This window comes from Onthophagus taurus, chromosome 2, assembly GCF_036711975.1.
Source record: "Onthophagus taurus isolate NC chromosome 2, IU_Otau_3.0, whole genome shotgun sequence".
Taxonomy (NCBI): domain Eukaryota; kingdom Metazoa; phylum Arthropoda; class Insecta; order Coleoptera; family Scarabaeidae; genus Onthophagus; species Onthophagus taurus.
Genome location: NC_091967.1, coordinates 9,735,206 through 9,762,096, shown reverse-complemented (window position 1 = coordinate 9,762,096; position 26,891 = coordinate 9,735,206). Strand labels below are relative to the sequence as shown.

General features: G+C 33.5%; 1 protein-coding gene across 3 annotated transcripts in view; it reads left to right on the top strand.

The window, feature by feature from the left end:
* LOC111427471 (Protein phosphatase Slingshot) overlaps positions 1 to 26,891 on the top strand; it is a 139,453-nt gene that overhangs the window by 66,467 nt on the left and 46,095 nt on the right. For 2 of the 3 annotated variants that reach the window (XM_071194136.1, XM_023062634.2), the window contains exon 2: positions 17,476 to 17,531. Coding sequence is in view for 2 of the 3 variants with exons in the window: in XM_023062634.2 (XP_022918402.1) it covers positions 17,476 to 17,531 (56 nt within the window). In the remaining variant the exon portion in view is untranslated. Of the gene's footprint in view, positions 1 to 26; positions 380 to 17,475; positions 17,532 to 26,891 lie in introns of those variants that run through there. The other variant, XM_023062633.2, reaches the window with a different exon arrangement.

The following is a 26,891-nucleotide window of genomic DNA, read 5'->3' as shown; positions in this document are numbered from 1 at the left end:
CTTGACAGTTTCGTTTGGTCGGTGGAAGAGCTCGGTTTAAATGAACTTTATTAAAAAGAAACGTACTCTCTTCTATATCTCTCTTATAATAATAATAATAAATACTGAATAAGTTTTTTTTATAAACTCTAGATTCATAAGGAAATTTGTTTTCCTAGTGTTATTGTTAAAATGACTATCTTCGTGTCTTAGTTTTGAGATTTAAGAGTGGTGTGTGAATATGTTGCATATTTTGCCACCGCCAAGGGCTCCGAACCCTCCATCGCCGTGGGATAGCATACTATGCGCTGCCAGAAGCAACGCCAATACTGATCGACCACCATGGTCCAAAACCAAAAGGTCTCTTAGAGCTCGAATGCGTAGCCTAACACGAACCGAAGTAAGTTATCTAAACTTCAAATTAGATGATCCTTATATATACTATATACATATATAGGTTAAGCAGGAAAAGACCTCATTTTCCTTTTGGTTCTTCCTCATGCTTTCTGATGAATGTCTACTTCCCCATTTTAAACGTCTGGCCGAGTATTTTAAATGTCACATAGACGATGTGTTCTTTTTCGTTACGACCGAAATAGAATGTAAGATGACAAACGGGTTTTAAATAAAATTTAGCATAAACCACAATCAAAATATTAACCTTATATTTCGTTGTTTATGGATCAAAACAGTTGATGACAGGAAATCGAATAAGTTTTTGTTTGTGTTGCTTGGCAACGTGAAGCAGATGTTTTCATACAAACAAAAACCTTTAGGGTTCTTCAGGTAAAACCGGGTTTCGAGGAGTTTTTACGGTTCAATGGGTTTCTTTTGGATAGAGTACAATAAGGTTACTTTTTTTAAAGGATTTAAGTATTTTAAGTCCACGTTTACACGTTTTTATTAAACAATAAATTTTCTTGAAAACAAGGGATATTACTTAAAAGAACTGTTTACATTTATAAATTAAGAAGAATTAGAAAAAAACATAATAACTAAAAATATCTAAGCATAGGTGTCCCACATAAGCGGTAACATGGAAACTTTAATAAGAGAAAATACTCCTTAAAAAATAATTGGAGTTTTTATATGGTACTGATTAACGTATTGATAAATGATGGAATGTTTAAACTTAAAAATAGGCGGTGATTTCAAATTATGACTGTAACTTCCGGGTAAAGTACTTCTTCCGGTTACGCATTTGATTTGCAGAACCGATGATTTGTGCTATCGTGATTGGAGGGTTATTTTTTAAATTTATTTTTCATAAAAATATATACATGATGGTTTTTGTTTATACAGGTATATCTGAATGGCTTGGCTAAACGTCAGCAACGTGATATGGAACAAAACAGTAAAAAAATTTCTTAGAAACATGTGTCTAGAAATGCTTCCTTAAAAAATTCCAAAATTGTAACAAACCAGTAACAATTTTTATTAAAACAATAAGAACAAATTTCACATCGTTTATTTAGGATTGTCGAACTCGCTCAACTTCACAAAAACTATAGGCCTGTTTTGGTTCAACAGTTCTGCAGTTCCGAACAGTTCTGAACCTTTCTGCGCATTCATATCTATACGCAGAAAATATTACAAATATTACAGAACTGTCACCATTGCCAATCCAACGATTAGGAAAATTATTATTTAACACGTTGACTGCCATGTGGCTGGACGTATGTGCCATAAGTAAATTATTTTTTATATGTTTTATACAAAATATATCTAAACAACTTTTTTTTAAATTAATCATAACATACTTAAACTTAGAAAGATGATGATACGTTGTTTTTGATAAAATATGGTAGTGACAGAGCAGACCCTAAATTTAGAGTGTGGCAGTCAACGTGCTAAGTACTCCCTAGTAACAAGGCTACGTTGAAATGTGGTGAAACACCAACATGCACGAACCATAAATCACGGCGTGTTTCTAACGAAACGTCATCAAGTAAGGTAATTTTACCCATTTAATCTGTCTGATAACATTGGATCTGTCTTGATTGTTTAATCACTTAAGGATTACGAAGTAGCATTCCTGGTCGAAAATCGGCTTCACTCAGACCCTTCACCTCGAAATCCGCAGGGACTCATGATAAAATATAATTTCGACCAGCCGTATATGGTCATGTTTAGAAGCAAGGAAAAATGGACGAATGGTGAACCTTAACTTGAAGAGGAGCCCTGGCTGAGGATGCACCGTTTTGAATCTTGAGAATTGACAGAAAATGACATCGATAAACATCTTTACGGACTGTCGGGCCGTCCTAAAGGCAATTCAGCCTACATGTGTGAATCCGTACTGGTCAAAGAATGTACTGATAACATGAGAAAATTCGCCAGGGGTAATGGAGTTACTATATGGTGGTTTCCAGGTTGACAAAGACATTGAGGCTAATAAAAAACACAGAAATGCAAAAATACATAAAGTACTTTATTGGACCCCAACCCGGCTGTGGACTACACAAAAGTCACTTAAAACAGGCGATTAACACATAAAAGGACTCAAAGGTTGCCTTGCGCTGGAAAGAACTTCCAGGACACAGATAGACGAAGAGTATGATATACTATACAATGTCCATTAAAGATCTAGATAAAAGACTCTACACTACCATTTTGATTTTTGTTAAATCTTTGCTTTTCTAAAGAAATTTCGGACTTAACTTTTCAGTAAATGTAGTAAAAAAAAATTGTAGTAAGTATTACTTGAATTTTTGAACTTAAGTTGACGTTTCGTTCATAATTCACAGTTACTCTTCGTTGGTTTAAAAGGAATATATACAAAGATCAAGGTTTGTTTCTCTCTACAATGAACACAAGGTTATACATTCCGAATAAAGGGACTTCTTATAGAGTTCTTTGGGGTTTTGTTAACACCGCAGTAAACTATGGTCTGTTTATTTACGCATCCAGACAGATGAAAGTGTGCCTCATCACTTAAGAACATTAAACATTTAATTGAAATTCGTTACAGATACGCTTTTTAAAATAAAATGTCGACTGTAAAACTTTGTTCATTACACGTTTTTGCGTTCGGTGTCTTATAAAAATGCGAAAAAGCTGAGATGAATTAGAAGAATGAATTATGTTGGATATATTTCTTTGACTGCTTATTTTGATATGATTGGAAGGGGAACTTTGAACAGTTTGTATTTATACAACCCATATCACACTATTACACCTTTTTGTAACCAGATTACAAAGTTATGACTAAGATTAGTTGAACTTAATAAGGGTGCCAATAAATTTTTAGCACAATAGAGAGAAGCGGTAAACGTCATGCCTCTACTAGAGAGTGAAACGGCCCTTATAACGATAGAGTCTGTATTCACGTAACATTATCTTGCTTAAAGTCTCGTAATTGCGAATGTAGGTAGCAAACTGAACAGTTACACGGATTATTCAATGGTACGAAATATGGTGTTTGTCATGGTGTTTTTTCCATAATCTCCAATTACGCCTAACCAAGCCTATCCATGCTGCAAAACTTCCAAAGAAAAGTTGTTAATTTCAACCCACGAAACAAGATACACTGACTCATATCTGAAAGGCTAGCCAAGTATAATTCCGTATGTTCTTTTGGAGTTGTACAAAGTTGTATTAATTTCTTAATAACATCCAAAGTTAAAGTAAGAAACCTATTAGAGTGATATGAAAACTTTCTAAAACTTTAGTAAGGTTGACGGTGTTAAGCATATACTTCGAGTGTTGTAACTTCGAGAGCAATTGTGTTAGATTAATTAAATCATAGTTAAGCAAGAGATTTCACGCAATGAAGTAAGATAAGAAGTTATCAACTAAGTGTACTATCTCAATAGGCGTACATCAAGTTTTGAGCCATTGTGATTTATGTTACACATGGTTTCCACTGAAATGTAAACTGAGTTAGTTGCGTATAAGAGGGTTTACAATCATTAACACATGTGAAGTACTGAGACTGGAAATTGTCACATTATGGCACGAGGCTTTTTGGGTAACGGGACAAGAAATAAATTTGCCTCAATTTTGCCTAACTAATCTCTGTTAATTAATGCAAGAGCACTACAATTAAAAAATGAAATACTTGAAGCTTACGTTATTGATTGTAATGATAGCTTACAGCTTATCTGTCTCTATCAGGAGTCATCAAATATGGCTGTTTTTTTAGATTAGAAAATCAATAATTTATGCAAGATTAGAAATGCAGTCCCCAATAAAATGTACTAAGTTCACAAAACTAAGACATATTCTAATAAAAATAAATAATATACAAAAATTTGCAACGCAATCTATCTGATAAAAGTATTCCTTTTAAAGGAAGTATCACAAATTTCTTTTGGTTTATATTGTTTTTAGTATAAATTTGAAAATTTTAAGAAATAACGTAACAGTCATAAAATGTGTGAAGACAGAACGTATTTTTATTGTCTTGTTTACGAAGAATTGTGTGAACATTTTATTGCTAAGTAAATTTTATTACTATAAGTCAAATGACCATAACAATTAATGTAAAGAACCATAATATTATTTTTACATGCTGTTAAGAAGCACGTAATGAGTCATATTTATTATGAATTTTTCTTAAATATTTATTATGAAATTTTATGTAATCTTAAGTATGAATTCAACCAAGTTAAATAAATATTTTGTAGTTATTGCCTTGTTAATTACTGTTTCTTGTAATTATAGTCTCGAAATGACTTTCAAATCTATTATTGGTGACATTATTGATGATTTTTTTATTAACAAGTTATAAAATAATCATATGTATTAATTGAACAATAGGTGAAAGCGTGTCTCCATCTGATAAGAAAAATACATGAGTCGATATAAGAGACGACGTATTTAACTACATAATGTACTTCGTGACAATATAGGATTTCTAAAAACTTCTTACGTAATTGTTAATCAATTCAAAATTAATAACTATTTATAAAAGTGTTCGTCTATTGATATTCAAAGCGATTTATTTAATAGGCTTATGACTTCAAGTGCATGATTTTTGCATCTTCAAATAACTTATAATAATATTTTTCATAGAAATGACTTCATAAATCTTTATTAAATTCTTAAGTGTTACGCAATTATTCCTATTTAGAAGTTGAATTTATAAAAGAAATGTTGTGAAATATAAATTTTACTCTTAAAAGTCAACAATGGTTTACTTAGTTTCCACTTGTTAATGCGCGGCAATTTTAATAGCTGCAATAAAAACTTTATATCGGTCATCTGGATAAAAGATTGACGTAACCATTGCGAATTTAATTACTTTTGTTGACTGATGCAATTAAATAATTTTATGGTCGAGTTGGTGCCCTTGTTTAATCTTTTTTAAATGGTACCGTTTTTAAAGTTTTATTATTATTCCGGAAGTAACCCAAATTAAATCGTCTTGTTTTATACTTACACAAATGCCAACACGAAAAGGAGTTTTATAAATACACGACTAGGTTGGATCTCTAGGAAATCGTTGCGAATGATCTTTTCCATTGATGGTAACTTGTTCAAAAGTTGGTCAACGCGTTTTCTACATAGATGGTGTCGTGAGGGGCGTGTCTCGACGAGAGGGCCCCATTAACACTATTGCAAATCAATGCAATAACCCTACTATCACCAGACGATCGTGACCTCTTTGGCAGGTTGCACACGAACCATATAAGTGCATCGGGCCGAGACCGTGCGAAAAACAATCCATTTTTAGTCGCCGTTTTCAATGCGAACGACATTGATACCGCCACCAATATCTTTTGCGTAGGTTCAACGACGATCTCTCGCCAAATTAACCATTACGAAGTATAGGTGGTAGTTCATTGCAGACGAAGCGGTGCCGTCGATTCATGGCCATATTTGGATGAGGAGAGTTGTCGAATCCACTAAGGACACTCGGCTTTTAAAAGATTTTGGCCGCGTATATATTTATAGGTGACCGTGAATTAGTTTCCAAAAGGGAGAATAAATCTGTTAACTATGAAAAGGAAAAGTCGAAAAGTCTAAATAGCACGTGGCCAGCCATTGGTTTTGGGAACGAATTGGCTAAAAATAAACGGTGGCACGAAACCAGATGGCCATACTCGAGTAAACAGAGCCTTGTATCCAAATGCGGGAGGCTTAAAAGTCTTTTCATTCTATAAAATCAGTTTTTCTATTTTATTAAGTTCCTGAACTATGTGGAATATTCCGACAAGTCTAATTTTAGTAAAACAAGTCCAGTAATGATTTCCTAAACAACATCGAACACATCCGTACCGAATGACCGATCGCGATTCTAACGGAGTTCACTGAAACAATAACGCTGTCCAGTACAGGAAGCGCACGTTCACCATTTACTGTAATTGTCATTTTGTCAAGCACCGGTGCTTGGAAATATACAGGATGTAAACCATACTTTATTACGGTTTTCAATCGTCTTTATGCGTTTCTTTAATGAAATTGCACGTTGGCCATTCAATAAGTGTCCATTCAACCGATTCGCCAAGTTATATGTAAGTATATCTTGTCAATCTATAATGTGATACAACATACACCACTACATTATACATACGTTCTCGTTACTTTTATGATATCTCGACCACAAACAAACATTTAAATTACTATACAAGGTTAGTTAATATTAATTAGAGCAAGAAACTGAAAGTAAATTAAAGCAAATTGTCAATTTAAAAAAAATTTTAACTGATTGTTATATTTTCTTTAGATGATGATTTCAATAAATTAAATTGTTACCTGAAGCAAGTAACGACCGAGAAAATGTTCGGTAATCGTAGGTCATCATGTGCACGGGATCGTTTCGCGTTGGTCAATTACCCGCAATGGACTTTCGATTTCTTCGCTTCTCGGTTTGCTTCCCAGCTGTTGTTTATACGTCAAATATGATTTCGGTTGAGACACGTCGTAGTTGTTACATCATATAATGTGTTATTCGAAATGAAAGCTATATCTATTGTGGTTTTAGAGTGTATATCAGCAGCGATGCTTATGGTTTTATATATTTTTTAATAAATAAAGTAAATAATCGATAAATTATTGTGATTTAATTTTACTAATTGGCCACTTGACTTCAACTTGAACAGATAACGATTTGAAAGGTGATAAGGTTCTTTAAAAATGGTGTATTTGAAAAAAAGACTCGTGCCTGTAGAGAAAGAAATTTATTTTTAGATTTGATAGTAATGGTTGTGTCGTTATCGTTCGTGTACAACAAACAATACTTCATTTAATGGTATTTCATCTTTCCTTGATAAGGAGTTCACATTATTTTGAAATATTACTGGGATGTTATAACTTATTTTTGTTTAAATCTAATAAATACAGTATGTTTTAGATCAGTTAAAATTAAAAAGTTAAATGAAATATATTGTATACAGATGTTTTATTTTATATACACATACCTACATGTTGGTTTTGTTAGAAGGACATTTCCGTTTTGCGATGTGAAGAGGTCAAAGTGGAAACGAGAGTAATAATCCAAATATGGTTGTATAAGACATGAAATGCGAGATAAAAAATAGTATAGAGGAGATTTGAAATATACAACTAACCACCAATAAATAACTTGTGCTCAAGATGAATGTCAACGATGTCGTGTCTATTTCTGGAGTATTTCTTGATGTCTGATGTGTTAACACCGCGCGATTGATTGACTCACTGTCAGTCCCATCTAGCATTTATAAATGATGTACCACGTTGTGAAATACCAAAAAACTTGGCAATTTTGTTTTTTACACTATTACGATATAGAAGACCACAAGGACGTTTGTAAATTTTAGATTAAAATGGATTGTTAGTTGTTAATAGATTTTGTAATAATTATTGTGGTTGAAAATAGTAATTGATTTTGACGAAATTCAGAAAGTTTGAACTTATTGGAGATATATCTACTTCGTGTGTAAAGATGAGTTACAACAATTGCAAGGATTTCTAATTGAATTTGATTTATAATTGAAAATTGGAAAAAAAAGGAATCTATTGTAAGCATTTATCAATCGACAACAGAATCGAATAAATAAATAAATTGATACACTTTATTTTTCTGTTACTCTCATATTTGCCCCAAAGTATCACATTCCAACTATAAATTCAATTCTTCATTAAACTTTTATGATTTTATCTTTAGTGTTCAAGAAATTACGTATATTGTTCTTTGATTTAAAAGATTATTGTATATTGCACTTACAAATGTCGCTATTCAATGATTGATTTTACCGCAATAAGGTATTGAGCGACAATGACAATGAGGATTGAAGAACTGGGAATTGAAACTTTTTATTGTAAATTCTGTATTGGATGATAAATGAAAGTTATTTTTTTACTTTCTCGTATATGCGGTATCTCAACAAAGAGAAATTCTTGGAAACGTAAAAAAACCAAATTCTAAAAGCAAAGGAGTTTTTCGATCTCTAAAGAATTGATTTTTAAATTCGTGTCTGTTTAAAGAGAAATTAAATAAAAAATAAGATAATGTAATACTACTTTTGAAAAGTGTGGAATTGCACTGGCAATAGTTCGCACTTTAAAGAATATCATTAATTACGCTGGCGGAATGTCCAGCAGGATCAAGAATTTCTGTAGTTGCACTGATAGGATGAAACTTCAATAAAGAAGTATAAAGTTACGGTGGTTTAAAGCAGCTACAAATTCAAAACAACGCCTATAACAGCAGATTCTAGTCATCATGCAAAAGTCTGGAATTACACCGGATAGATTCTTGATTTAAGAAAGTGTCTGGAATGGCACTAACAGGATTCTACACTGAATTTGGAAGACTGGATTTATACTGGAAAAACTCTATTTTGTTAAATAAACTGCGGAATTAGACTAACAATACTCCAAACTACAAGAAGTGGTCTACAATACCAGTGATTATAGCTTGAAAATAAGTGTGGAAAGACAAAAATCAAGTATTTGATGCATGGTACTGAATTACTCTGGCCACTTTCCAAATTCCAACTAAATGTCTGATAATCTGGCTCTACTCTTATACTAAGAAAATGTTGAAAGAAAGAAAAGAAAAGAAAGAAAGAAAAAGATTGTTATAAATGACAAATTAATGTGATTATCATTTGGTAATGGCAGTGAAATTGAAATCTGATAAAACTTCTCGTTAATTTCGTGTAATCTCGTTCAATTATTACCTATAAAGCACTTTCAAATGCACAGCGAGAGTCGGCTTTAATAGCATGGCATTCAATTTCTACTGTGATTAGATTAGAAAATAAATGTTACACCGAGCTTATTCAATAATTGTCACTATGGTCGTCATATGGAGTACAGAAGCGGGCGATTGTTCGCGTAATAAACACGCTGTGGAAACGGTTTGAGTTCGGCGCCATGTGTGTAATGAAACGACGACGTTTCAGGTTCAATAAACTTGAACCATCCGTCTTGCACAATGCATGTATATGCCCATAAGATTTAGTTGTTGAACATATTCAGACGAGATCACGAATTCAATCATTTATTGGATTTATACACCGGAGGCATATTTAGAATCTCTTTAAATCGATCGTGGTTGTCGTTTTTAATTGAGCAATTTTCAACTTTCACCATATTTTTTAGTAAATTAAATTGGTTTGAACTGGGACGGACGTATCACTTGAGAATGTCAATGATACACGCCTTTATTTATGTAAATTATTTTCTATAATAGGTGCATAAATTAAAATAAAAAAAAGGAATTTGCGATTCCTTATCTTTACAGAAAATTTATAGCGAGACTCATCGTGCACTTTGAACGCCCTTACCATACAAATAACCTTTGACAAACTATTGACATTCACGGACTGTTAAGCATAATAAGTGCTTTCCTATGAATTTTGTTCATCAGACCTGTTATAACATTAAAATCCACAATGTTTTTTTAATCCATTCAATTTTTTGTTACTATTTAGATTTTGGCTCTTTCTATAGAAATCATCCTGGGTTATTTTGCAAACTTTTTGAGTAAGGACGTGACTAAGCGTTTGGAAAATTTATTACTCCCTTTAAAGTGTACCTTTTTTTTGTTGGTCTTGTTTAGCTCCGTTACGGGAATAGAACTGCGACATAATCGCCGTCGAGGTCAAGATGGAAGGCACCGCGTTCGGTGATTCACTAAGACGACGAAGACGATGGGTATTTTCGGTGTACGTCTAAGTTTATGAGTCTCTTCTAGTAGAAGAAAGTCCCCCATGTCACATGTGAATCAGTTACCTCGTTTTATTAGTTGAGAAACTACTTAAATTTGGACACTAAAAATAAACTGGATTGTGATTAAGTTTCTTCTACTCGCGCCATTTCCCCTTAAGCGTTATTAAATTAATAGACCAGATGACCTAACCGGATATAATAATATTATAAATTGTATTTTTATTTTTCTTCTCTTTTCTTTTTTTCAAGTTTCTTGAACTTAACCTACGCCACGGTCAATTGCATAATGACGGACTTGGGCAACGGTGATCGAGGCAAAATGGTACAATGTTACGCCGTCCTGAGTCGCGTGCAATTAAGGAGCATGGTGTTTTCCTACGCCCAGCAAATTACGCCCGAGAAATGACCGTAATAAAACGAATCGAGATGCTAATTGCCGGTCAGCTCGGCCGAGTAACTTTTAAGATGAAGAAAAAAAACGGGTTCAGTCAACTTGCTGAGGTCCGCTTCCTACTTCTCCCAGGCAAAACAACGAGGCAAACAGGTTCCCGTCGAGAAGGGATGCTATCTCCCGTTCACCTCTAACGATTGCTCATAGAAAACGGTTCTTGATCGCCTTCCTGTACTAACCTCGTGTCTCCACACCCATTTCAAAACACGATGGGCTACAGGAGTATAAATTGAGTAATATGTGGGAATTAACTCTGGTGGAGATTATCTTATAGACTTTTTATAGAAAACTACTTATAACGTATTTATAAAGTAACTAAGGTATTAAATACATCCTTTAATAAAACCTCTACTTTAAAGATATACGATTTATTTTTGAACGACTTAAATTAAACACTCCAATCCTTCATGAAATCCTTATTTCCGTATTAATTAGTTTTTTGATGTTGTTTTATGATTACATTTAAAGTCAATTTCTTGAACTTCACTCATAAATACGTGATTCTTTAGAAACGTTATGTGTTAATGTAACAGGCAGAACAGATTAAACTGTAGGCTAATTCTAGATATGGAAGACTTTATCTAACTTTCAAACATAGAATAAATAATATAGGCAATGAATAAATAAATTGAATTTTATAAAATATTTTATCAATGCAAGACTCAATGTTAAGCCACCATAATCACCTTATCGTTTTGAACTTTTCTCGTCGATAAAGGAGATTGATTTACGAGCGTAAATCACCGGGAACTCAACGGAGACTTCGCATTAAACTTCTTCCCCTTTTTACTTTTTTCTTCTGATATTTAATATTCAGTTTTTCATAAATTTTCTATCGCATCCTCTCTTTACACCATTAATCATTCCTTTTCATTAAAAAAAAACAAGTACACAAATTCGTTCCTCGTTGGGATATGATGTTAATCAGCCGCATCTCCTCTTCTAAGAATATCTCACCCCATCTCAAAGATTCTTTATAAAATAGGACTGCTCAATATAAAAGCTGGTAAGATTAGTATAAATCAAAATGCCGATTAAAGATTAGCAAGTTAAGTTGGTAACTTCATTTTGTGAACCTTTTTGATAATTTTCCATTATCATAACAATACGTACTGTGATGTTTTTGTACATTGATGAAATCTCAAATGTTTTAATTAGTTGTTTTAGCGGCAGATAAGAAACCACTTCAAAATTAATAATACAAGTTTCTTAATATATTGTTTGATACCAATAAGAGGTTTAGCAAGAATATGTTTGACTCTAGTCGAGCTGTTTAACCGCAAAATTAGTACGATGCAACATCAAGAGCCATAAAGCATTTATTTCATTAGAAGTGAGTTGCAGTGTTCTACATTTCATGTAATTACAAACGATCGTAATCGCTGTCTTGAAATCTGAAGTGCGCTCTTTTCTAAAATTTTCAATTAAATTTCAAACCTTGCCGACCGAGTTATGTGGTTGTTGACAAATTTGTTTATTTCTCGATCAACATATCATGTTCGAACTTCTAAAATCCAGCTGGATGATTTGAAACTATTTCGCTGCATTCTGTTACTTAGAAAATTTAATATTCCTTTCGTAAATAGTCGTAGAGAAGCAGTGAGTCGTTAACCTATGTTTCCATTACGTGACAGACAATCAGAACGCTAGTTTGTTCGATTTTCATTGTTAGGTTAAAAAAAACCTCACAACAAAGTTAACGTTTATAAAACAGATCACACGTGTTTTCAGTGTACACTTCAGCTAAACTCAACAGGAGATATTAATAAATAATTAAAAACTATCTGTGTCTAAGAACTGTAAGAGGATTTGAAAAAATGCGGTAATAAATTATTTTGAACAGTGAGATATTAATTTATTTTAATTTCGTTGGCATATATTTATACAATAACCTCGTAATATGGGTTTAGAACTTTATAAATCATAATACATCCGACAAAGTAATTTAGAACGCTATTTATAGAACAGTTTACTGTAGGTCTCAAGAATGTTGACATATAACATGTGACAACAATTCACGCCTACACTTTTAAACATATATTCAATTTGAATATCATTCCCCAGTAAATCACATTTTACTAAAAAATCATTTTCATACTTTATCAAACGCTTATCTAGAAACCCACTTTATTAAAAAGACACATTTCTCTTCCGATTAGTTTATACATTAATATGATGCTTGTTATCATGTGTTAAGGTCAACACGAAAAAAATGTCTTTATTAAACTATTTTTAACCATTTGTAACCGAATACAATTATTTACATGTTTTTTTACAAAAGAGTTGGTTCGTACAAGGTTCTTTTATAAAGACCCTTTCGATCGGGGAACCATGCGCGAAGTGGTACCCATTGAAAAATCTGATTCAATGTAAGAGGTTAACGACATCCAACCGACGACAAGCGAGCAATTAATCAAATGCACCGGTGAAAGTGGAATATACGAACGTGTGTGATTAATGGCGGGGACATTAATTCGGCTTTGTAAAAAAAAATATCCGGGAAAATTCGCGGAATAGTCACTTTTCCTTCTACGGGTTACGGCAAAATGAATCGTTACACAAGAAACGCAAGAATGGAATCGGGGTTATGTTGACATATAAAACTTGTTTGAACGCGAATTGCTGTTTGTGGTTAGCAGTTTCAGAAGTTTTATTACTTTAAACAATTTTTAACTTTCTATTTTTATTACATTGTAAATTTAAGAACTAAAAAGAATTGTTTGCCTTTAATAATCATTGTAGTGATACTGGTTAAAATTAGATTTGGTTAACGGTTATTTCAGTTCATCTTGAATTCTGCATGCGTTGTGCGGTCAAGTTTTTCTAGATCAACGAACGGTCTAGAAGTCGGTCATTTTTAACCGCAGCTTGACATGGTTTACCACAAACTTTTAATTATTAGGAATCCAAATAATTATTCTTATTTTTTAAACCCTCATTTTCCATAGAATGCAATTTTAATGAAGATTATAAAATTTATGCAACAAACTAATTGATAACATCTCATTATAATAATGAATTGTTCTCTGTGAAATATAGGAAAATAATTGGTTCACTTATAATAGAATAAAGCTATTAATTAGAATCTATTGTTCTATCTATATCTGAGTCTGATGTAATTCTATAGAATACGTAATTACAAAGAAGGGAAGGAAATTTGAGTAATTTCTAATTAAATCAATTGAATTATTTAAATATGGTAAAAACCCAACTTAAATTATAAAAGTTAAATTAAGTTCATTAAAAATATACAACAATCTAGGGCGAATAACATAGAACTAGAAAGTTTCAGGTTTCGTTTTCAGACATTAACTTAAATATTAACATTACTCATTCAATCCTCTTACATAAAATATATGAACGGTGAACATTATTAGCAAAATTTACTTTTATAGATAAAAAAACATTTAGAGAATAAAATCTTATCGATAATGATACCGTAATCTAAATAAATATTTACTGTTATGTGTGGTACACGAATAATTGTATTTTCCAAATTTTTACTTAGTTTGCCAAATGCTACCGTTTGAATAGTATCGAGTGTTTCAACATATTAAAGTATACATGTTTAACTGGTATGATTAGTGTTTGTGTTAGGTTTACAACTTCTTGTGTACTTTACCCCAGTTGGAACGGAAAAAAGATGGTAATTAAATCTGTATAATAACATGAGTTGATACTGAAGCTTGGTGGTAATTTAATACTGTCGTGATTCAGCGTGAGTAAAACTGACGTGACTAGGATTAACGATCCACCCTCTTATTGAAATAGAATAACTTTTAGTTCGTGAGTTACGATCCTATTAGATACGACCGAATGATTTTCGTAAATTGTTTCTGTTCTTAAAAATTTTTTCTTTAAAAACTGTCAAACATTCACTTTCTCTGGTTTATGTCAAAAAAAAGGTTCAACAGGAAGTTGGAAGTTAATTGGCATTTCAGAGAAAAAAAATCTAATGGCACTTTGTTTCTCTCTTCGTTAATATCGCTAAATTCCTTTAGTATTTGCTGTGTTCGTTCGACCGTTTTGCTACACCCAGTTCTAAAACGACTTTCCTCCAGCTCTTGCACGGCAATTTGCCTTCTCCACTTCCAGCTGTCTCTGGCAATCGTAATAACCGTCTACGTGGGTATCCCATTTGAACTGAGTGCCTTTTCTAACAAAAAACTTAAACGTTGAGTTAAGTTTCTTTTTCTCACAGTTGTTACATTGTGCGTTATCTTTCAGATAAGATATTATTACTTAGGAAAAAAATGAAAAGCTACAAAAAGTAAAAGTGTAGAAAAAATTTCTATTTTTATTCTCAAGTAGCAGTGGATGGTTGAGACGTAGATGTATTCGAAATTGTTTGTAATTGACATTGCGAATTGTGCTCAATTTATTAACAGGTCAGTCCAAATTAAATGCTAATATACCAGACCACTTCACATTCATAAATGTCAATGATGTATCAATCGAAACCAATTTTTATTTCTAAATATAACCCTCAATTTGTTACAGTTTTTGTATGAATTGATTTATGATTTTTATTGGTAAACGAAACTATGATGGTTTTGTTATCGGATTTGGAGTAAGATTCACAAATTGATTGAGATTATTTACTAGACGACAAAATATACATCGAAATAGTAAATTAGAAGTAGTTTTTTTATGTAATTAAAATTGACCTTCTTTTCCATTCTAACGTTAATCTTACGTTTTCAAACCTCTACAAAAGAACACAATTACTCGGATAGGCGCTATTATAATATCGTTGGCGTACCGTGACACGTATTGTTTACGTTCTCCAAAACGTGTAATAACCCACACCTTTATAAAACGAACCCGACAGAATAATGATAATGGTCCGCTTTTAGAGGTCGCGTTTATTAAAACTGATCTGTATGGTATTTGACAATTAGGCGCGGCGACCTTCGTACGTCGTCGTTTTCATTATAATTACCAAGTTTTGTAATCTTTAAGTTAATGTTTCGATTGTTTACTAAAATTATTGTTAAGGCGTAATTTTTGGGTGTAGAGATATTTGAATAGAAATTGTTATTGAAGGATTTTTTTTTCACGGTGATGATTAACGATTTCATGATGTATATGCTATGTTTCTTTTACCTTATATGGTTAAAACACTGTTTCAAATGCACGCGATGTTCATCAAAGCAAAGTGAAAAAGCAAAAGTGTTTACTACTTATTCAAAACATTATACTAAAAAATTATTTATTGATAATTTAATATTTATGGACACTAATCAATAATTTCAAGCATGTAATTAGTGTATTGAGATACAATCTAAAGTACATGAGAAATTTTTACTATCTTGACCTTTTAATAAGTAGTACATGATATAACTTTCTCATTAAAACGAAAACTTCAAGTTGTTTTTAACGCATCGGACGATATTGAAAACAATTTTTCAAAGAGGTAGTTTCAAATAAATTTGGATCATTTTATAACGTCATCTTCAGAACCATCTAAAGTTATGCAACAATTCTTGAATAACTTCACAATTACCGTTTTCACTCATCGGTCACCTTCGCAAGCAAAACTACGTTTATTTTTTATTACCTTTGATTTGCGAACAGGATCTGCAATCCATTTAACATACATAGCTTTCTCAGTTTGTTAATAGATATATCCATGCATAAATTGTGCTACTGATGTCATACCACTAGCAATAACAAGTTATGTTTGCACTTCGTTAACGCAATTCTTGACAGAAACAGTTTTTGAACTCTGAGCACATTAAGGACAAGAACGTTAATTTCTTAAAAATATTCTTTTAGTAGCCAGTTAAAGCAATTCTGTTTCTACTCAGTAATATTTTCGCTGTTACCCAAATAATGACATGATGCACAAGGCGCAGTTAGTTTGCAAACTGAGATTATTTAAAGTTGCCCACACTTTATGGCAGCATCTAAGACACCTATAACTGTTGAATCAGCGTGTTCCGGGAAATTGATTCCGAATTGGCTCTAATTCTGCATACTTTTTCTACAAAGTGCTAACAGATCATAATCTATTCATTTAGGGATTTATACTGGATTTTTTTTATTTATGGACGTTGCCCAATAATTTTACATAACCTTATAAATTTTTCATAAAAAATTAAATTATGTGTTTGGAGAATATTATTTGAAAAGTATACATTCAAATACAAAAGTAACGTTTGCAATGCGGCTAATGTATGTAATTAACGATGCTTCGGCATGCAAATTTATTCAACCTCTCGTTAACGAGCCATTCAGGTCGCGGTATTCATCAACGTAGCCATCACGAACGCTGCACGATCATACCGAACGGAGATTGATTGAATTATCAATGCAAATGATTTCGATCGTTTAAATCTTCAATGATGGAGATAGAAAAAAAATTAAAAAAACTACATACATACATAAAAAGTATGAGTCGGATCTATTGGAATGCTGTCACAATTAGGTTCGCATCGTTCGTTAAAATGAAAACATATTAATTACGAGGTGGTAAAAATTGTTGACGGCCAACTATTAAGGGAAAACAATTTTAATCGGCGTGCAAATAACCTAATGGGAACACATTATGTCGAGATAGCGTCTGCATGGCGAAACTGGTTTCTTCTGATGCGTAAATAATAACAGTGCTGAAATAATTATGAACTCGATGCCGCCGTCGGCACAAAAAGGGTATCCAAAGTCTTTTTTAAAAAGTTGTTTTCAATACCATCTAGAGTGGGTTGTCATCCATAAAACTAAAATAAAAATTACATAATGAATCCAGCAAAAAGTGATATAAGTTTACAAAAAATTTTAAAACTAATTTGAATAAATAAAATTTTTTGTTAAACTTTATTCATTAATCCTCTTCGGCATTACGCAACTTAATGGATCGGTCTAAAAAAACCGTTACAAAGAAACATACATCTCGTATTTCAACTTTCAAACTGTAAATTTATTACCCGCCTTTTTTGTTGCAGGAATCTTCTCTTGGAGCGCCAGGAGACGATGTTGACACATCAAGGAGTTCGAAAAGGTTAGTAATTAAAGTTTTTTTCGCTCAGTACCTGGTTAGTTGATTCGACACGCAGAAATTTCTATTGCCATATTAAAAGTAAGAGTAGTTCTACTAATTTTCAACAATTAGTGGTATGTCGACGAAGAGTTTTCACTTTGTACTTGATTGAAAACTTGAGTAACCATCACTATCACAATTTCTATTGTCGGTACATTAATGGGTGCTAATTAAAATTCGCTGTACGCCCGCTTTTACAATATTATCTAGTTATTTCAAGTTGTATTTGAAGCGAAATGATATAGATAATAATTTTAACGTTAAAATTAATAATGAGAAAAGACATGATCGAGATATGATAGATATACTAATTATTGACTTTAAAGATGATTAGCTTTATTTTTGTATTAGAAATCGGCTATTTCTCTGAAAATCAAGCTTGATTAAAAAAATCATTTAAAATTATCTTAGAATTGTTTGAATGTTATCGTAAATCGTGTGCAGTATAATTTCCAACAATTCTTTATTTCGGAAACAATTAGATTTTTTTATTACTATCAAAATATATTACCTAAATATATTAGCCATTTATATCAGATTTGTTGCAGTTCATTATCGCCTTACATTTGTTGCAAACTATGATGTACATAATTTATCGGTGACGTTAACACCTCTTTTTGTTTTATTGTAGAAAGTAGTAATTGATAGTTTTTGTTTGCCATCGGTGAAGGTAGCGAGAAATTATCTTCGTTTAGCTACTAAATCACTTTATTTGGAATAAGAAATGGCTAAAATTAAGGCATTTAAACAAAATTTATAAACTTGCCTTCATTATTAAATTCCACGTAAATTGAATCATCCTATAACAAAATAAAATTTGTTTAGGGATTAGGATAACAAAAGTGAAAAATTTCCGGTTTCCATTCATCGAAGTATAAAATGATTACACTTTTAAACAATGATGTTTTTGCTCGTGTTTCACAATTTGTGTCGTTCGTTCCGCTGATTATCGCGAGACTCGTTGTCGTTTGTTGTCGGTCCAAAATAATGGCGGTAAAGTTAATTAGAAAACGCAGGATACTGTACGCTAATTAGACGTTTATGCGAATGATTGCAAAACTCATATTTTTTTTGTTGTTATCCTGTCGACCGTTTCCTCTGATAGATCTGGGTTAACCACCTTCTTCGATCGCCCATAAATCAGTCTGGTTTCAGTTCACGTTCGCACGAGTTTACATAATGTTATGCGAAGAACGTATATTTTGTAACTTCCTTGGAAAGGTATAAAAATTAGTTTGCTTATATGAATCTAAACCCGGTAGGTGTTTAATGGCTGCTATTTTATGGCAATAAAACTGCGGTTAACTGAAAATGTTGATAAATCTTTTGTGGAGCTTAATTTATGAAACATAAATTCTATGTTTATATTTCTGTTATCCCAATTTGTAAACAGAGAAATTAACTTTGAGCGTCAGCGCCTTGTTCGTAAAAAATTATAGAAACGCCAAGTCACATATATTATATTATCAACTTTTTGTGATCCCTTTTCGACCTTATCGTTTGTTTATTTAGTCTCGATATTAATCTCACTTTTAAAATAGGCTTGCGTAACCACCATTCGTTATTGTTTGCCCGCATCGGATTTGATAAATCCAGCCGGTTTGTTCTCCTCACTCACATCAATAACTTTCTCCGTTTAATTCAAAACTCGGTTAATTTCCCATTACAGCAGCTGTCCGATGTAGGCTACTACCAGATTCATTGACGATAACAAACAGCGTCCGAGACACTTTTACTCCGACCAGTCGGACATATTTTATTGGCGAAATGCAAATGCGCAGCCGAGCAGATAACCAAACGATTATCTCCATTATTCACAAGCGCAACCGGGTTCATATCCCCGATTATTTATGTTTCAATGGAAGCTCATTCGGTCGTTTAACTATGATGGCTCTTGATTGTTTCCGTTCCCTTTATAGCTTGACCCAAATCGAATTCCAGGTAAATCCGGGATTGAAATATTTACTGAATCAAAACACATTTAGAATAATAATAAAGAGATAATTTTGTTGAACAAAGAAATCAATATGAAATATGCTCTACAAGATATTTTTTTTTACAAGGTATTTCAGTAACTATTGCAAAAAAGTGTTGATTATGAAACATCTTGGTATGCTGTTAGTTATATTTCTAACTTAAAGTTGCTTAAGAGTTGGCACTGATCTACACAACAAATGCTCTGTTAAATTGATTACAGACAAACACGTTTGTGAATGCAATCGTGCATTCACCATCGTTACGTTTGACGTTCCAAACAATTCGATATATTTGTTGCAACTACTCGTTCTCTAAGTTTACCTTCGTGATAGAGAAAATTGCGTAACAGTGTGATCCGTAGTAATCGTAAACCCGAGAAATTCTCGTGTGAAATTGACACAACCAGGAAAAAGCTGCAGAACATACCGAGCCTCGACTACGATTTCCGCACCCATTTTTTTTAACGAACCTTTGAAACGGAAGCTGTATAATTGGGATAAGTTGAAAAAAGGTGCGATGGAGAAAGTGTTTCGGCATAATAAAATAATAAGGTGAGGTAACGCGAGCGGAAGTCCGAGAAGAGGAGATTTATTTTCTAACCGTTAATGCGATTACGGCTTTCTAAGCAACCGCGCGATCTCGGGGAGGCGTTAATACTTGATCACCGTTTCGCCGTCGGCTATTTTTTGATGGGCGATCGATCAAAGACGTTCGGTATGAATTGGAAACGGTTCTTTGTCAATGTAGTCACGTCTTGAGACCCGTTCGAGTGTCAACTGGGCAAAAAGCTGTTCGGCCACCTTTGGGCATTCGATTGTCGACCACATCTGTCCTGCCCATTCATGGGATCGTAGGAGCGGCCCTCGACGAGATGGATTCAACTTCATTCCCTTTGGCCATGAGACCGGTACTTTATTCATTTTTCTCTTTTTTGATCTTCTCAAGGATTAATCGATTTCCGTTTGAACGACGAACTTTAATGATTAATATACAGGTGTGTCATATATGAATTACAAACTAAAATTCAACTCAGTCCAGAATGCAGAAAATTTTTATTACGTCAAACTTAAGTTATACAATCAAGAATGATGATATCAAAACATTTTTATTTGAACTTTATATAAAGTTGGAATCTTTAGATTGATGGAAAAATCTTATTCTATAGCGTACAAATTAGTTCACAAAGTCGAGGATGAAGCATGTCATTTTGTTGATAAAATTACCTATTGTATTCGTATTCTAAAGCTTTTAAAACTTTAAACCACCGCTTTAAAATGGTTGAATGAAATCAGGTCATTCATTATGAATAACCCTGTATTTTAAAAAAATTATAATCGAATGAAAAAAAAAGTAGCGTAAAAAGATTAAAACGACAAAGACGTTTTATTATGCAAATGAAGGTCGTATCGAATTTTCCTTCGCGTATAATAATGTCAGATGAACGGGAGGCTGTAAGGATTTGCATATAAAAGCCGAGCTTCGGTATTATTACAGTCAGGGATAAGTTTAATATTGCAAAATAGACGAGGTCAACGAAGCGATGCGTCAGGATCACTTTCTGGAAACAACGTGGGGGGAATTCACGGATGGTAGGATAGTTAATGATCCAAAAAAATTGGGGGAGCACTTTCTGGCGGAATTGGAATTTTCCCGAAAACAACGATAAGATTTGTTATCATAGTTTATTTTGGATTCATAAATATTAAATAATATGCAGTAATACGAAATAGCAGTTAAGTTTCTCTGCGGGAGCTAACAACTCTAGGCAAAGGTCAGTATACAATCGGGCAGGACGAGTGCAAAACCGCACAATGTTGAACCGCAACAGGTCACGGTGACCCAATAGGCTCTCATTCTCAAGCTTCTTGTGCTATAACGAGGTTAGATAATACGGTTGCATTTGAAACGTGTAAAAGAGGTCGAGGCACGAGGCGAGAAGCTGAAACTACGACGACATTGGGTCAGAAGGTCAAATGTAAAGTGTATTTACTGAAAAGTTTAAAAAACTTTAACATTAAAAAATTATTTTATTATATTAATCATACTACTGTCTAAACTTTCTCAGTTAAATGGGATGTTTATACGGTCATTGCCACTTCGCAGAAACGATTTTGGCGGTGTCATCAAAGAACAACTAAATAAATGGTTGTCCAGTTTTGGTTCCGGCTTATCTCAGCCCTTTCAATATACGACAGTCTTATCTGTATCGACGGTTAATTAGTCGAGTCATCAGAGTACAGTTACTGCCATAAAGACCAGTGATTTATTTACGGGTCACTAAATGCGAAACGCTTGCTTTTAAACGGGACAGTTTTCATGCATGTTTCGATATTATCAGCAATGGGTCAACTTCCCACATACAAATTTTACTTTTTTTACATTCATGAATAAGCTTTAAAAAGAAGTACAGTTATACTTTTCCCGATGAAATAGATTAAAAAATGTTTTATTTATTCTAAAATGAGTAGAAACTTGAAATTAATTTTGATACTTATCTAAAATAAACATTGGCGGTTAGCTTTCATCTATTGTACGGTTGAAATAATTGATGTTTCTTCGCAATTCATAGAATTCACAAGGCCGATACAATTATCAATGAATAATCGACGTGGTGATTAAGCTAGCTGCGCACCAGGTCCGCTCTTTTTCCAACTAGATTTCACTCCGCTGTGGCAATTACAGTGACAGATGTAGCAATTTTTCGGTTCTGCTTCCATTAAAGAAACATCGCGTGCAACGGCACGGCACCGCGGTTTTTTTCCAGATGTTCTTGATATTTATGTGGTGCAATTGGGTTGAGTTTGTAACACGACTACGAGCGGAACGAGGCGAGGGGATCGAAACGAAAAGCGAAATTGATCGTCTCAAGTCTGAAAACCTTTTAATCATATTTACATACGGTTAGTATTAGAAACCTTTGAAGTGGTTAAATGACCTTACATGTACAAGGTTGTTACAGCGGTTAGTTATTAGATTTATACAAAAGTTAAAGTGATTGGATAAAATTTATCTGATAATACCGCGTTTAAAAAAATAAAATGGTTGTTTGTAAACCAAGGGCGTGAAGTTTTATGTTACACGGGAAATGAGGAAATCAGAAGGGAACATGCGGCCGAGGTGGTACAATGGTGACCTTCGACGATGAAATTTTTTGTAAGTTTTATGGAAATTTTGAATTAAATTTGTTATTTTTGTTTGGTAGAAAGTTAAGTGTCACTGGATAACAGTAATTATAGTGCTAAAGTAGTTACAAGCAACAAGAACAAAATTGATTGCACGGCAGGAAATTACTTGTATATGTGAGTTATTTTTTTATGATTTCTTGTTAAAGGCACCGTTAGCCGTAATATATTAATCCGGTAAAAGTAGTACAAGTACGTGGCGCTGAATAATAATAAAAAATTGCAGTACCTTTTTATTAACAATTTATACCACAACGTATAAATAATAACACGTCTTAAAAATGAATTCTTAATATTCCCGTAATGGACCGCTTTTTGAAATATAAGCCCTTTGTGCTAACCGTAGAGATCGTTATTTTTCCGTTACGTGCCTTACCGGCGATAATGGTCTGCAATTCGTTGGAAATTGCATTAACTGTAACTTTATAGTCCTCGCCGCGCAACGTAGGCGTACCGTCTTCGCTGTTGTTCTGATAATTACAATTAAATTACGCTTACGGTACAATGACACGAAAACGCGCCCGTTTCAAATCACATCTTATTAGCGATGTTTTGGAGTGTAATGATTCTTATTCTAATCAAATCTCAATCTATTTTTCATTAAACTAAAATTAGAACTAACACTAGACCTAGAACAAGAATCATTCGAGTTTAGCCGTCTCTAGAGACGTGCGGCTAAACCCAAATGATTTTAGTTCTAGGTATAGTGTTAGTTCTACATACTAATAGTGCTAGTGTTAGTTCTAGTTTTAATTGTTATTCAGCGCTAGATTGTTGTATATTTTTATTGAACTAAAACGACCTAGAACTAGTAAGTTCCCCGTACTACTCCATTATATAAAAGTTTTGCTGTAATCCGTTATCGATTCGAAGACAAAAAAAAAGAAATGCTTTTAAGGTAATAATAAATAAATAATTCCAGACACATCAAATTCCCGTTAGAAATAAATGAAACCTACAAATTTAGCAATAAACTTATTTGAAATAATGACCACTTTAAGATTAATAATAAAATGACCGCTTTCCCCATCATTATTTATTCATCCGACCGTTAATCGAAATGGTCGTAAATATGACATCGGCTATGTATCAGTTATACGTATAAATCCATTGGGATCCAGACAACTACAATTAAATTAAACTCGGTTGTATCCCTGATATTAAACGTACCGAGATAGGAATGTAGGAAACTATTCGAATCATTTTGCTCCGCATTCAAATAATCTATGAATAAGTTCGTGACTCTTTTGTATCGTAAATGCGATATCTCCTCGCTATTTAACTGGCCAAAAGGAATTTTCGATACGCTATCTAACGTGGTGAGTTAACAATGGATTGCTGATATTGGCGTAAAAGTAAAAAATCGATGTTTATTGCTCACTAAAATAAAATTGTTTGTAATTAACCGATTTGAAAGTCAAGAGAGAGTACTGAGTTAATTAATTAAGTATGTGCAATAAGGAAGTGTTGATAAGTGAAATGTGTTGATTGATTTAACTTACCTTTAATTCTTGCTTCAGCCCATGGGCTTGAGGCAATTTCTGGAATCTTTGAGAACAATAGACGCTTTCTAAAGCTTGACATTTAGCAAAGTTTGCAAGTCTACGTAAATTCTACTAAAGACCTCTTTTCAGTGGACATGCAATCAATGTCATGCAAGAACGTGAAGATGCCTTTAGATTTCGTACCGTTATTATCGGTAAAGTTCGATGATTGTGTAACTATAAAAGTTTACTTTCCCATCTATTAATCATACGTTAAATTTATGATCGTCTTGATGGAACGAATTGATTGAATAGTATTACGAGCAGTTTATTTGATACAAGACTTGGCCTATTTACTTGGTAACATAATAGATCTTTTAACGAAGAAGTCTATGCGAGTACCTGTTTTAACATTTTCAATAAACGACATTGCAAAGAATAGGTTCCCGCATACAGTATGCCATATCTGAAGGTATTAAAGCTAGGATATTGAACGGCGCCATTTGAACATAAGTCAGCAGATATACGTACAAAGGCTCTTCGGCGTATGTTATCGCGTTCAATACCAGCAGTCCGTGGCGGGTATAGAGCTCACCCGCTGCTCTTCGCCCATAAATGCCGTGGAAACCGCGTCGTTCCCGTGAAATACACAACACCGTGGAGCCCGCCTTTTTTTCCGACAACGGTCCAGATATGGTTCGTCTGCACGAGGACTGAATGCCGACCGTTTTTCCAACGATTGGCCATCGACGTATAAGGAATTTCGAACTTTGGCGTAACTCAGAGACCGTCACTCTATCCGTAATAGTAGTATATCTTCCGAGAATCTTAAAGGAAAAAGATGGAGTTGTCATCATACTTTGATTCAACCATCTTTATCTTTAAAACTAATCTTCGAATTGAGTTATACAGTTTTTAATAATGTATAAGCAAAATAAATACTCATTTTTATTTGACTTATATGAGATTACACAGTTATAATCAAATTCCTAAACAACTTTTAACTAATGAACTCCTATAAATTCCTGTAAACTATTGAGCTGTCCGATTTCTCATTCGTTCCTCAGGCGATACCCTATAATTATTCCACTGCTATGCGTAATAACATTTTTTGGTCCACCTGTATAATCATGTAATTATAATACAGTTATCATAATAAACACGTCGAAATTAGCCCCGACGCTGTCTCGACCGGCAAATTAACGGCTTTACGTTGGTTTCCTTCGTTTAATGGTGGTCCTATGCAAATCGGCAGACTCGAACAAGGAAACGACGGTGAAACAGACAGAAGATTCGAAATCCGCCCGTTGCGATGTATGTAGGAAGTGGTTTTGTGTTAATTGGAAAGCATCTGTTACTATAGTTCTAGTGTTACATAATGATTTTTATGACAACTCATCTTAGTGTCGCGTATATAAAAATTAAATGATCTATGTGTCAAGAATATAAAATTGAAGATAATTGCAGTATGTTATATAACAAACATTATAATAAATTATACCTTAACTGTAGTGGATTTATAATAATATATAAGTTTAGTTATAAATATATAACTATATATCTGGTTTATATCGCCTTTTGGATCTATCCTGACCTTTCTCAACTGTGCGGGCTCCTGATTATTTATGAATTCAAGCGAAACGTCGGATTAGCCGGGTGTATTCAATTGGTCTTTAATAGGATACTTGAGTCTGTACTTTTGGCTTTCACCGCTTGTGATTAGCACATAATTCTACGTTAGCATTCAAATGACGCTTTGTCTCTAGTCTGAGGGCCGGTCTGAATGCACCAAAGGATGCAGCCGATCACAGCGTATCGCCAACACGAGGTGCTTAACTCACCTTTCAGAATAGTTAATGTTTCATATTTCTTCCAACCTGCGAACGTGGCACAAAGATTGTAGCATAAGTAAGGTTTATGAAGGTAGATAATCAAAGGGTTCTCTTGATATTACAAGATTGATGAGTTTCTCGCATACAAGATTAGAAAGGTCTTTAAGAATCTTTATCACCGCGTACGTTACCATTTCGGTTTATGTTGCGAGACGTATATGGGATCATTGGCGGATTTAACACTTCCATGTTCTCGTTTGCTGCATATTACAGTAAATATTGACATGATCGAAGAATTTATCGATTCCCATCGCAGATAAAAGTAAACGATTGCTTCCCGCGTCTCGCAAAATCCTTATTGATGAACCTTCGCCGATACCTTGTAAGGAAAATAGTACCGAACGACATCCGGCGCGAGTGCAAATAAATAATTCATCGAATTAATGGCGGTTCTCCTTATAGTGCGACAGCTATAAATGTTCCGCGTGTGGCGGTATGATTTTTCAAATATTGAACCCAACTATACACACTACACTACACCTATGATAGTAGGTAGCTCTAACGGTCGATGTGTATACAGGGCGCGATTACACTCATAAATATTTCGCGAATAGTACCATTCGAAAAACGACTTATATCTTCACGTAATCATCTCTATAAATACCCACCTGAAATTGTAAACGTGGAAGATGAAAGTAAAAATCTCGCACCGGCTTATTTACACTACCGATTCATCGAGGTGCAACCTTTTCGGTTTCTGTGTGTGCACAGGGTTTATTCTGGGCAACACTCCGGCTTCTGGATGCGTTTACCTTGCAACGGACATGGAATCTCAAGGTCCCTTTC